This window comes from Tursiops truncatus, chromosome 4 (genome assembly GCF_011762595.2).
Source record: "Tursiops truncatus isolate mTurTru1 chromosome 4, mTurTru1.mat.Y, whole genome shotgun sequence".
NCBI classification, from domain to species: Eukaryota; Metazoa; Chordata; class Mammalia; order Artiodactyla; family Delphinidae; genus Tursiops; species Tursiops truncatus.
In genome coordinates, this window is record NC_047037.1 from 18,946,618 (window position 1) to 18,959,659 (window position 13,042).

A 13,042-nucleotide genomic window follows, 5' to 3' on the forward strand; every position below is an offset into this window, starting at 1 on the left:
AAACCTTGTGAATGCTATTCTTTAATCTTTTGCAAAACTAATTCTAGTATTGTGGTTCTTTTTCATTGTTAATAACTCATATGCTTTGATTTCTACATCATTCAAGGGAAGCGAAAGAACAGGAATGAAGGAGTAATTGAAATCCTTATGCCATTAAAAAAAATCCCCTTTCAATACCACTGTAGACATCAATACCATCAAGGCTTTTGCTAGATTAGAGTTTTGGCTTTCTCTCTTCCTCTGCCTTTGACTCCTTTACCTGACAGAAGGTGATGAGCAGGACCTTGACCCACTAATGGGCAGCCAAAGGGCATGGAGCGATCAAAGACCTACCTGCGCGATCATTCCCAGCACAGTCCTGAGCTGATCAATAGTGGAGAAGAGGCTCAGCCAACTCGCACTGCACTGGGTCAGGTCAGGGACTCATTATCAAAGTTCTGTACGTGACCACAATCACTGATGAAATTCCAGAGTTACACAACTTCCTGTGAAAAAGATAGCTCCGTGGTGGTCTGACTGGTCACGGCCAGAACGACCTGCTCTTTTATAGTCAATGTCTCCTGCTGTCACAAAGTGAAGCACTGTTCTGGGTGGTTCCTTTCTGATGTCATGGAGTAGAGGTTTAGAGCCAGTTCTCATGGGTCAACAAGAAACAAATTAGAGAGTATAATCAGGAATATTGGAGGTAATGAGAGACTGCATATTGCCAGAGAGAAATAAAGCTGGAGCAATATTCTGTAAAGAAGACTGCTTCCTTGTTTTTATTCATTACCAGTCATTTAGAATCTCGATTGCTAAATGCAGAGACGACCCACCCAGTCCAGAAATCTTTAAGCCGACAAGAAAAGAAACTGTGGAAAATGGTTAAAACTTGTGATATGTGGGACTTCCCTGGCTGTCCAGTGGTTAGAACTCCACGCTTTCACTGCCGAGAGCCCGGGTTCAATCCCTGATCAGGGAACTGAGATCCCAAAAGCTGTGTGGTGCAGCCGAAAAAAAAAAAAAGTAACCAAAAAAACTTGTGACATGTAACTTTACTTGGGTTACTAAACAGTTAACTCGGGCATATAGTAATTATGTATAACAAGCTACAAAGTTATACCCTGGGGTTCTGAGGTGAAAATCTTCTGATAGACACAGCTAAGAGGAAGGGTGTTTGGTCTGGTCTCGATTCCTCTCTTCTCTTTCCCAAAATACTTTAAGTAAGCTGAGTCTCTCCCGGTGGCTGGATCCACCTTCTTGTCTCACCTCAGTCTATGCTGAGGGCAGAAATTCTCAAATGCAGCATTATTCTAAGTTCACTTTTAAGTATCAACTCTGGAATCACTGTAAGGAGGTTCTTAGTGTTCACTCTGTCCACGACTAGCTGCTTATTAACCTTCAGTGACGTGTCCCTCCTGTTGACAGAGTCCTGAGGCTCACAGCCCTCTCCCCACTTCCTGCCACAGAGCAGCTATGTGCCTTTTCATGGGAAGGTCAACTGTCTCAAAACAGGACAGAAATATGACTTCATGACTCTTCCTGTATTACACCATAAAATGTTTACTTGCACTGGTCAGGGATGTTACTGTTTATCCATTTCATTTCACTGCAAATATGAGTGTTATAAGTATATATTCTGGAGCCATCAGCTCAGTAACTATCTGAGCATTTGTGTGTGGGGGTTAGAATTTTCTGGAAAATGTGACTTCGGGGATTGTTGCTGTGCTCTGGTCACTGTCCTTCCATCCCACAGGGCTGAGTTTGAACATGGAGTAGAAAATGAGTAAGAAGAAAATGCCTGGAGGGATCCCTGGTGGTGCAGTGGTTAAGAATCTGCCTGCCAATGCAGGGGACAGGGGTTCGAGCCTTGGTCTGGGAAGATGCCACATGCTGGGGAGCAACTAAGCCCGTGTGCCACAACTACTGAGCCTGCGCTCTAGAGCCTGCGTGCCACAACTACTAAAGCCCGCACACCTAGAACCCATGCTCCGCAACAGGAGAAGCCACTGAGATGAGAAGCCCGTGCACCACAACGAAGAGTAGCCCCTGCTCGCTGCAGCTAGAGAAAGCCCGTGTGCAGCAATGAAGACCCAACACAGCCAAAAATAAAAATAAATAAAATAAATAAATTTAAAAAAACATAAAAGAAAATGCCTGGAAACTTGCTGGCTGTTGGATGACAAAGGGAATGAAAAGTGTCCACGTGACTCAGAAGTTACCTTGAGACCAAAAAAGGAGGCAGACAGCTCCATATAATCAATGGATCCATTTATTACAGGATAATTTACTTGCTGAATAGGGTTAGGTGGACAAGAATCCAGAGGCATTCGCAGCAGCTGCTCTCTGCACCGCCGAGGGGCTGTTGGGACAATTTTATAGTTAACTTATGGTATGGGGGTAGATGCTTGGAAACAGGAAGCACATTCCTAAGTCAAGATTTATGAATTAGTAACTAGTTTCATGGTTTGCCAGGAATATGTCAGTGAAGGTCTTCATTACTGGAGGCTAACAGAGCACAGAGGCCACCTGGACCTAACGGTCGTTAACCAATATCTATTTACTACCAAGCCCTTGTTGAAAGAGAAGCGATTTCCCATGTACTACAGTCCTGAGTAGGGTCAGTGGAAGGACAGGAGGAACTGGATGAGCCCAAGATGGCATCAGTTAAGACAACAGCCGTACACTCCACCCCCAACAACTTGATGGCTCCACAATCTTATCTGTCATTCTTCCCTGTAGACCCTAGGGCCAGACATCCAGGGTGGCTTGCATTCCAAACCCATAGCAACAAGGTGAGCAGCAGCAAGAACAAAGGATTCCCACTAAACATAAAAGAATACTAAGAACTACGCTTCCCCATTTACCTAGGAGAGAAGTAAGTCAGAGGTAGAAGCATCAGCAAAGGAAACCATTTGATTACTGACTGTTTTCACACAGGACAGTAAATCAGTTACGTTGGATTCCTATGCAGGCATATATGTACAGCATTCCTGTCCAATGAAGGTACAAGTTTTGGTAGCCTTCCAGAAGCCCCAGGTTAAGCTGTGCAGGTTTCTGGCACAGAACATGGGGCCCCAGTCTGAGGTCTGCTGAGGTCCAAAGCCACAGCAGCCCTCACAACTTTCCATTGCATAGCCTTGGGGCCAGTTGTCCCTCCCGACAGCTTTGAGAAAAATGCATATGTCTAGACCCCTGCCTGATAAACTCTGACAGACACCAAAGTTTGAAAGTCATTGCTTTAGCTTCACTCCGATTAAAGAAAATACACTTGCCAAAATGACTGCATTCTCTTTTCAGTATAGGATAGGACTGGCTTAAGATGGCAGAGTAGAAGGTTGTGCGCGCACTCCCTCTTGCAAGAGCACCAGAATCACGATTAACTGCTGAACAATCATTGTCAGGAAGACACTGGAACTCACCAAAAAAGATACCCCACATCAAAGACAAAGGAGAAGCCACAATGAGACGTCAGGAGGGTGTAATCACAATAAAATCAAATCCCATAACTGCTGTCTTCAGGTGGGAGACTCACAAACTGGAGAACAATTATACCACAGAAGTCCACCCATTGGAGTGAAGAGTCTGAGCCCCCCCATCAGGCTTTCCAACCTGGGGGTCCAATGATGGGAGGAGGAATTCCCAGAGAATCAGACTTTGAAAGTTAGTGGGATTTGATTGCAGGACGTTGACAGGACAGGGGGAAACAGAGACTCCACTCTTGGAGGGCACACACAAAGCAGTGTGCACATCAGGACCCGGGGGAAGGAGCAGTGACCCCATAGAAGACTGAACCAGACCTACCTGCAAGTGTTGGAGAGTCTCCTGCAGAGGTGGGGGTTGGCTGTGTCTCACTAAGGGGACCAGGACACTGGCAGCAGAAGTTTTGGGAAGTACTCCTTGGCGTGAGCCCTCCCAGAGTCTGCCATTAGCCCCAGGAAAGAGCCTGTAGGCTTCAGTGCTGGGTTGCCTCAGGCCAAACAACCAACAGGGAAGGAACTCAGCCCCACCCATTAGCAGACAAGCAGATTAAAGTTTTACTGGGCTCAATAACCCACAAGACCACATCAACACCCAGCTCTACACACCACAAGTCCCTTCCATCAGGAAGCTTGCACAAGCCTCTTAGATAGCCTCATCCACCAGAGGGCAGACAGCAGAACCAAGAGCTACAATCCTGCAGCCTGTGGAACAAAAACCACATTCACAGAAAGATAGACAAGATGAAAAGGCAGAGGACTATGTGCCAGATGAAGGAACAAGATAAAACCCCAGAAAAAAAATTAAATGAAGAGGGGATAGGCCACCTTCCAGAAAAAGAACTCAGAATAATGGTAGCGAAGATGATCCAGGACCTCGAAAAAAGAATGGAAGCAAAGATTGAGAAGATACAAGAAATGTTTAACAAAGACCTAGAAGAATTAAACAACAAACACCTAGAATAATTAAAGAACAAACAAACAGAGATGAAAAATAACTGAAATGAAAAATACACTAGAAGGAATCAATAGCAGAATAACTGAGGCAGAAGAACGGATAAGTGACCTGGAAGACAGAATGGTGGAATTCACTGCTGTGGACCAGAATAAAGAAAAAAGAAAGAAAAGAAATGAAGACAGCCTAAGAGACCTCTGGGACAACATTAAATACACCAACATTCACATTATAGGGGTCCAAGAAGGAGAAGAGAGAGAGAGAAAGGACCCAAGAAAATATTTGAAGAGATTATAGTCAAAAACATTGCTATCATGGGAAAGGAAATAGCCACTCAAGTCCAGGAAATGCAGAGAATCCCAGGCAGGATAAACCCAAGGAGAAAAATGCTAAGAAACATAGTAATCAAATTGGAAAAAATTAAAGACAAAGAAAATTATTAAAAGCAACAAGGGAAAAATGACAAAAAAAAATATACAAGGGAACTCCCATAAGGTTAACAACTGATTTCTCAGCAGAAATTCTACAAACCAGAAGGGAGTGACACGATATATTTAAAGTGTTGAAAGGCAAGAACCTACAACAAAGACTACTCTGCCCGGCAAGGATCTCATTCAGATTCAATGGAGAAATCAAAAACTTTACAGACAAACAAAAACCAAGAATATTCAGCACCACCAAACCAGCTCTACAACAAACGCTAAAGGAACTTCTCTAAGTGGGAAACACAAGACAAGAAGAGGACCTACAAAAACAAACCCAAAACAATTAAGAAAATTGTAATCAGAACATACATAGAGATAATCACCTTAAATGTGAAGGGATTAAAGGCTCCAACCAAAAGACACAGGCTTGCTGAATGGATACAAAAACAAGACTTATATATATGCTGTCTACAAGAGACCCACTTCAGAACTAGGGATACATACAGACTGAAAGTGAGGGGATGGAAAAAGATATTCCATGCAAATGGAAATCAAAAGAAAGCTGGAGTAACAATACTCATATGAGATAAAATAGACTTTGAAATAAAGAATGTTACAAGAGACAGGGAAGGACACAACATAATGATCAAGAGATTAATCCAAGAAGAAAATATAACAATTATAAATTTCTATGCACCCAACACAGGAGCACCTCAGCACATAAGGCAAATGCTAATGGCTATAAAAGAGGAAATCGACAGTAACACAATAATAGTGGGGGACTTTAACATCTCTCTTACACCAATGGACAAATCATCCAGACAGGAAATTAATAAGGAAACACAAGCCTTAAATGACACAATAGACCAGATAGATTTAATTGATATTTATAGGGCATCCATCCCAAAACAGCAGATTACACTTCCTTCTCAAGTGTGCACGGAACATTCTCCAGGATACATCACATCTTGGGCCACAAATCAAGCCTTGGTAAATTTAAGAAAATTGAAATCATATCAAGCATCTTTTCTGACCACAATGCTATGAGATTAGAAATCAATTACAGGGGAAAATATGTAAAAAACACAAACACATGGAAGCTAAACAATATCTTACTAAATAACCAAGAGATCACTGAAGAAATCAAAGAGGAAATAAAAAAATACATAGAGACAAATGACAATGAAAACACAATGATCCAAAACCTATTGGATGCAGCAAACACGTTCTAAGAGGGAAGTTAATAGCTATACAAGCCTACCTCAAGAAACAAGAAAAATCTCAAATAAACAATCTAACCTACACCTAAAGGAACTATAGAAAGAAAAAAAAACAAAACCCAAAGTTAGTAGAAGGAAAGAAATCATAAAGATCAGAGCAGAAATAAATTAAATAGAAACAGAGAAAACAATAGCACAGATCAATAAAACTAAAAGCTTGTTCTTTGAGAAGATAAAAAACATTGATAAACCTTTAGCCAGACTCATCAAGAAAAAGAGGGAGAGGACTCAAATCAATAAAATTAGAAATGAGAAAGGGCAAGTTACAACAGACACCACAGAAATACAAAGCATCGTAGAGACTACTACAAGCAACTTTGGGTGAATAAAATGGACAACCTGGAAGAAATGGACAAATTCTTAGGAAGGTATAACCTTCCAAGACTGAACCAAGAAGAAATAGAAAATATGAACAGGCCAATCACAAGTAATGAAATTGAAAATGTGATTAAAAATCTTCCAACAAACAAAAGTTCAGGACCAGATGCCTTCACAGATTAATTCTATCAAACATTTAGAGAAGAGCTAACACCCATCCTTCTCAAACTCTTCCAAAAAATTGCAGAGGAAGGAATGCTCCCAAACTCATACTATGAGGCCACCATCACTGTGACACCAAAACCAGACAACGATGTCACAAAGAAAGAAAACTATAGGTCAATATCACTGATGAACATAGATGCAAAAGTCCTCAACAAAATACTAGCACACAGAATCTAACAACACACTAAAAGGATCACACACCATGATCAAGTGGGATTTTTCCCAGGGATGCAAGGATTCTTCAATACATGCAAACCAATCAATGTGATACACCATATTAACAAACTGAAGAAGAAAAACCATATGATCATATCAATAGATGCAGAAAAATCTTTTGACAATATTCAATACCCATTTATGACACCCATTTATGATAGAAACTCTCCAGAAATTGGGCATACCTCAACATAATAAAGCCCATATATAAAAAACCCACAGCAAACATCATTCTCAATGGTGAAAACTAAAAGCATTTCCTCTAAAGTTAGGAACAAGACAAGGATGTCCACTCTTGCCACTATTATTCAACATAGTTTTGGAAGTCCTAGCCACAGCAATCAGAGAAGAAAAAGAAATAAAAGTAATACAAATTGGAAAAGAAGAAGTAAAACTGTCACTGTTTGCAGATGACATGTTACTATACATAGAGAATCCTAAAGATGCCACCAGTAAACTACTAGAGCTAATCAATGAATTTGGTAAAGTTGCAGGATACAAAATTAATGCACAGAAATCTGTTGCATTCCCATACACCAACAATGAAAGATCAGAAAGTTAATTAAGGAAACAATCCCATTCACCATTGCAACAAAAAGAATAAAATACCTAGGCATAAACCTAGCTAAGGAGGTAAAAGAATTGTGCTCAGAAAACTATGACACTGATGAAAGAAATCAAAGATGACACAAACAGATGTAGAGATATACCATGTTCTTGGATTGGAAGAATCAACAGTGTGAAAATGACTATACTACTCAAAGCAATCTACAGAATCAATGCAATCCCTATCAAATTACCAATGGCATTTTTTATAGAACTAGAACAAAAAAACTTAAAATTTGTATGGAGACAAAAAAGACCCCAAATAGCCAAAGCAGTCTTGACGGAAAAAAACGGAGCTGGATGAATCAGACTCCCTGACTTCAGACTATACTACAAAGCTACAGTAATCAAGACAATATGGTACTGGCACAAAACTAGAAATATAGATCAATGGAACAGGATAGAAAGCCCAGAGATAAATTCATGCACCTATGGTCATCTAATCTATGAGGCAAAGATATACAATGGAGAAAAGACAGTCTCTTCAATAAGTGGTGCTGGGAAAACTGGACAGCTACATGGAAAAGAATGAAATTAGAACCCTCCCTAACACCATACACAAAAATAAACTCAAAATGGATTAAAGACCTAAGTGTAAGGTCAGACACTCTAAAACTCTTAGAGGAAAACATAGGCAGAACACTCTATGACATATATATATATATAGCAGGACATATACCTTGGGGTAAGACAGTAAAAGTCCATTGCCTCCCTTCTCACGTGAAGGCTAACTGGTCCTGGTACCCCTTAACTAAGGGTATGCTGAAAAAGGCATTAGATAAATATAAGACTCTGTGGTTTGTCTTGAGAGAAAAGGAGATTGTATCCAAGAGTTGGGCTATGTTTGGAACTGCTGCATAGATACAGGGTGTTACCTTGTATAATTCTCTACAGTCTACTGTCATAAGCCAGGTGCTGTTTGGTTTTTTTCACCAGCAACATAGGGCTATAGAACAGGCTTTGTGCTGGTCTTATAACCCCTACTTTCTCTAATCCCATGATGGTAGCCTTTATTCCTTCCTGTCCCCCTGGTAGACGATATTGTTTTATTGCCACCATTCTCCCGGGGATGGGAAACTTTACAGGGTCCCATTTAGCATGACCCACAATTACAGGCTTGATCGCAGATTCTATTTTTTTTTTTTTCGGTACACGGACCTCTCACTGTTGTGGCCTCTCCCATTGCAGAGCACAGGCTCCGGATGCGCAGGCTCAGCAGCCATGGCTCATGGGCCCAGCCGCTCCGCGGCATGTGGGATCTTCCCGGACCAGGGCTCGAACCCGTGTCTCCTGCATCAGCAGGCAGACTCTCAACCACTGCACCACCAGGGAAGCCCTTGATTGCAGATTCTTAAGCAGTACTTACTGGTGGTGGTTGTGAGGTCCAGGTCCTGTAGGACATCCACATCCAAAATATATCCAGGTATGGGTGAAATATAAACCAGATAAACACGGGGACTTAATCTTTCAATTTGTACATTCAAGCTCATATGTTTCACCTGCACCATTTGGCCTCCATATCCATCAATGGGTCATATTTCCCCTTGGAACTTGGATGGATTCCCACGGATCAGGGTGCACTGGGCACCAGTATCTACTAAATCCAGAGAAGTCATTTTATTGGTGCAGGAACAATAAATAGTTCAACATTGGGTCTCTGGTCACCCCTTATGACCATACCAAGGAGCAACCCTGGTATCTAGCCCTGATCCCTAGAACTGGGGGTATCTACCCCTGATCTTCATCTATCCAGAGTGGTCGAGTGTGGGCTTGTGCCCCTTCCTCTTGCTGTCAGGGGAGTAAACTGGTTTTCTTTGGGTAATGCTTTCTATAAGGTTAAAAGGACCGAATTAGGTTGTTTATATTTATTCTCTTTAGGGGTCCTGGCTAATACAAGTTCTTGCCATAATTGCTGTGGGAAATTCTAGTTGGGTCCCTTTAATTTCTTCACTATTTGTGTTTTTTTTTTTTCTCTTTGGTGTTATCTACCCCTCTATTTCCCATGTGTCAGATCTTTTCAGTCTCACTTAAATCAGCTATCATGGCCACAGTCATCTGAATGGGTTGATTAACAATTGGGGCCAAAACTGAAACTAAGGTTCCCTAACCAAGGTCACTAACCAAGTTCCTGGAGTAGTCTTCTGGATACGATCCTTCATACCTGCTGTAAATAACTCTTTATCAGGTCCTCAGAAATTAGGGACATTGATTGCATGCTTCATTCCTAATTCTCGTGCTATTTCTTGTAACTCTTCTATAGATGCCATCCTAGTGGTGGGGATGGCACATCTCACTCAAGTTGGCTAGGCGCCCTCGGCCACATAGAAACGTTGCCAGAGGCCAGGCTGCAGTATAACTAAGGCCATTTTAGACATTTCTGACCCATTTAACATGATGCCATCTCTCCCAGTATTCCATAAATGGGGCATCCAGCCTGCTATTCCTTCCCTACTCTTCTGGTTAAACCTGCTGGTTAATTCTATTAACTCAGCGGAGGAATATTCTGGCACTGTGGTTTTGGGGCCTGTAGGGATCTCCTCTCAATTATCTCCTGGTTCCCTAGTGGCCTGAATTTTAGTTTGGATCAGAGGTTGTGCTTCCTTTTCCTCCTCTATAATTACGTCTTCATCTTCTGACAAGTCATTATCCCAAGGATCACACCTCTTGAAGTCCCAGTTCTGTGAAATAACAGTCCTCACCTTTGAGTGGGGCAACCTATCACCCTGTATTTTAGCTATCTTACATGCCGTCACTACAATATGCTCTTCCTGTTGTATTTTCTTTGACATGAAGTTAGAAGTGGCAGAACATGCCCTCTGGACAGCCCTGTCTAACAACAAAATCTCTTTAGTCTTCTCTAGTTTCCTGCTGAGCTGTAATTCCTTTTCTGTGCTAATCCTTAGAACATATAATGAAGACCATGCAACAGCTGAGATAGCTTGCTCACTCTTTTTTTTCCACTTTCACTTTCCTGCTGCTTCAGTCAATATATCTAGGAAGCCCTTTGGCATTTTCCAGGCATCCTGTACTCACACAGTGGCCCAAAGTATCCCACAAACCTAGCCAGGTCACCCCACATGGAAGAGGCTGGCCAGCCTGGGATTTCCCCCACCACAGCAGGCTTCCCCCAGCATGACCCCTTTACCCATTCCTGTGTCATTTTCTGTCTCCTGGCTGGCTCACCAATTGTTGGAGGATGGAGGGGATGGAAAGTGCCCACGAACTGAGAAGGTATCTTGACACCAGAAATCGAGGCAGGCAGCTCCATACAATCAATGGATTCATTTATTATAGAGTAAATTCCTCACAGGGTAGGATTGGCAGACAAGGATCCAGAAGCATTTGCAGCTGCTCTCCACACCACCCAGGGGCCATTGGGACAATTTTCTAGTTAACCTAGGGTATGAGGGTAGTTGCTTGGAAACAGGAGGCACATTTCTACGTCAAGATTTATGAATGGGTAACTAGTCTCACGGGCACTGGCAACATATCAGTGAAGGTCTTCAGGGCATAGGGGCCACCTGGATCTAAAGATCATTAAAAAATATCTATTGACTACAAAGCCCTCAATGATAGATAAGTGATTTCCTGCATAGTACAGCCCTGGGTAAGGTCAGTGGAAGAACAGGAACTGTGCAGTCCCAAGATGGCATCATTTACACCATCAGCCATACACTGGCTCATACAGGGGCTTCATGCCAATTAAAAAGTGCCCCCTCAAAAAAAAAAGTGCCCCCTCTACAAGAATAAACTACTAAAAGATGTTCTCTCTGTGTGGACTATTTGGAAAAAAGGAACCTTTCTGGGCACCAATTTTTAAAAGGAACAGCATCTTGCAAGACACAGGGTTTGGCCAGTGGAGTCTGGGCAAGATTTTAGTCCCACTCAGGTCCACTCAGTGGGCATGAGGGCACAATTGTTTAAGGTGCCTCAAGAAGGAGGTCTTGGGACATCCTGGGCATTGTGACTCAATTTTCTGCATCAAGATAATTAGTTAAGATTATTGTTAGCTGGTGAAAGGAGAGACTCCACTATGTGACCTAACATGAGTCATTTCAATTAATTTGAACAATAGCCCTCTGAGGCTGAGATTTTAAAGATGAGGAAACTGAGGCTGCGGTCAAGTATGTATCTTGCCTGGGGTCGCATGGTGTCATCAGATTTTGATCTTCATCCTGCTGTTTTCCTTAGCATTCAGTCTCCTTCTCTGATTTATGTTTCTCTGTAGCACTAGTTGCTAATAATAAATATTTCACTCTTCATTTGTATATAGTTGGTCTCTCCCCAGTAGAACGTAAGTTGACGAGAGTAGGGATTCATGTCTGTTTTATTCACTGCTGTATCCCCACAGTGCTTAGAACAGTGTTTGGCGCAGAGGGCTCATTCAGTAATATTTATTAAATGAATGAATCATTCAAACATTGTGGTGCCTTCTCCTATACCAATCCATTTCTATAAACACCTTTTGGCAACTACTTACAGAATGCATTGAGGTATTCTAGAGAAAAAGATTACATCAGCACAAAATGTGCACTGTTATCATCAGGATTTTCTTCAACTAAAAAATAGAAAGTCTTTTACTCCCAAATTCATGTCCACATCAAAGAGAGAAACCCCGGGTTAATAAACTAGAGATCTTTCTCTTTACTAAAATCAACTTTTGCCTTTGAAGACAGGTTTATTTATGTCTGATTTTTTCGATAATTAAAACAGAATCATCAACCCCTGTTATTCTCTGCTAGTTATTTGCATATAGCAATACACAATAATCTGATAAACTTTCTATGATGATGTGTTCGGAGCTTACAAAATAAATAAAGCCTTCAAAATAAATTCTTATTTGAGGGTACTTAAATCTGGCATGCTAAATATCATGTTTTGTAGCTTAAAGTTGTAACTAGGTATTGTTAGGCTTTTCGAAAGGAAAGAGGGCATTGTATTGTAGCATATTGTTGGAAGAACAAAAGGAGCATTTAGACATGAACTTTGCCCTCCTGGAATTTACACAATGAATGGTAGAAGCACAGTTATAAACACTCCAGCGCCTCCAACAATAACTGTTGACTTTTTATTTGCAATCAGAGAATCCTGGCAATGGACAACTAAGTTTTCCCTGGGTTTACGAGAACTGAACTGAAGTGGAAAATGTTATTTGCTTTAACGAAATAATTTCGTCTTGTGCAACAAAAAATTCTGTCAATCAAGCAAATAAAGGGAGAAAGGCTTATTTATAAAGTTGCCGGCTTCTGATTTCATTCCGTTGCTTCTCAGGCTCCAAGAGGAAAAGAAAATGAAGACTTCCTTGCTCTGTATTTTTCTAATTTTATGTAGTACCTCAGCCTGGGCGAAAGATAAACATTATTACATTGGAATTATTGAAACAACTTGGGACTATGCCTCTGACCATGGGGAAAAGAAACTTATTTCAGTTGACACGTAAGTCACTATTTTTTCTTGATTATAGACCAAATTTATAAATTATTGATTTAAAAAATAAAGCCAATAAGATGAAATATTTCTTTAATTTGTATATACAAAAACTGCAAAATATGGACTTGA

At 41.2% G+C, this 13,042-nt stretch overlaps 1 protein-coding gene and 1 long non-coding RNA gene across 8 annotated transcripts in view; one reads left to right on the forward strand and one right to left on the reverse strand.

Moving 5' to 3' along the window:
- LOC117312119 (uncharacterized) overlaps positions 1-3,937 on the reverse strand; it is a 51,587-nt gene extending 47,650 nt beyond the window's left edge. Inside the window, exons 1-2 of the long non-coding RNA XR_004526266.2 lie at positions 3,784-3,937; positions 2,202-2,341 (exon numbers count right to left, since the gene is read on the reverse strand). This is a non-coding gene — a long non-coding RNA (uncharacterized lncRNA). The remainder of the gene's footprint in view (positions 1-2,201; positions 2,342-3,783) is intronic.
- Positions 3,938-12,541: 8,604 nt separating this feature from the next.
- CP (ceruloplasmin) overlaps positions 12,542-13,042 on the forward strand; it is a 66,828-nt gene continuing 66,327 nt past the window's right edge. For all 7 annotated transcript variants that reach the window (XR_012331319.1, XR_012331317.1, XR_012331316.1 and 4 more), the window contains exon 1: positions 12,542-12,919. Coding sequence is in view for 3 of the 7 variants with exons in the window: in XM_019934328.3 (XP_019789887.2) it covers positions 12,774-12,919 (146 nt within the window). In the remaining 4 variants the exon portion in view is untranslated. The remainder of the gene's footprint in view (positions 12,920-13,042) is intronic.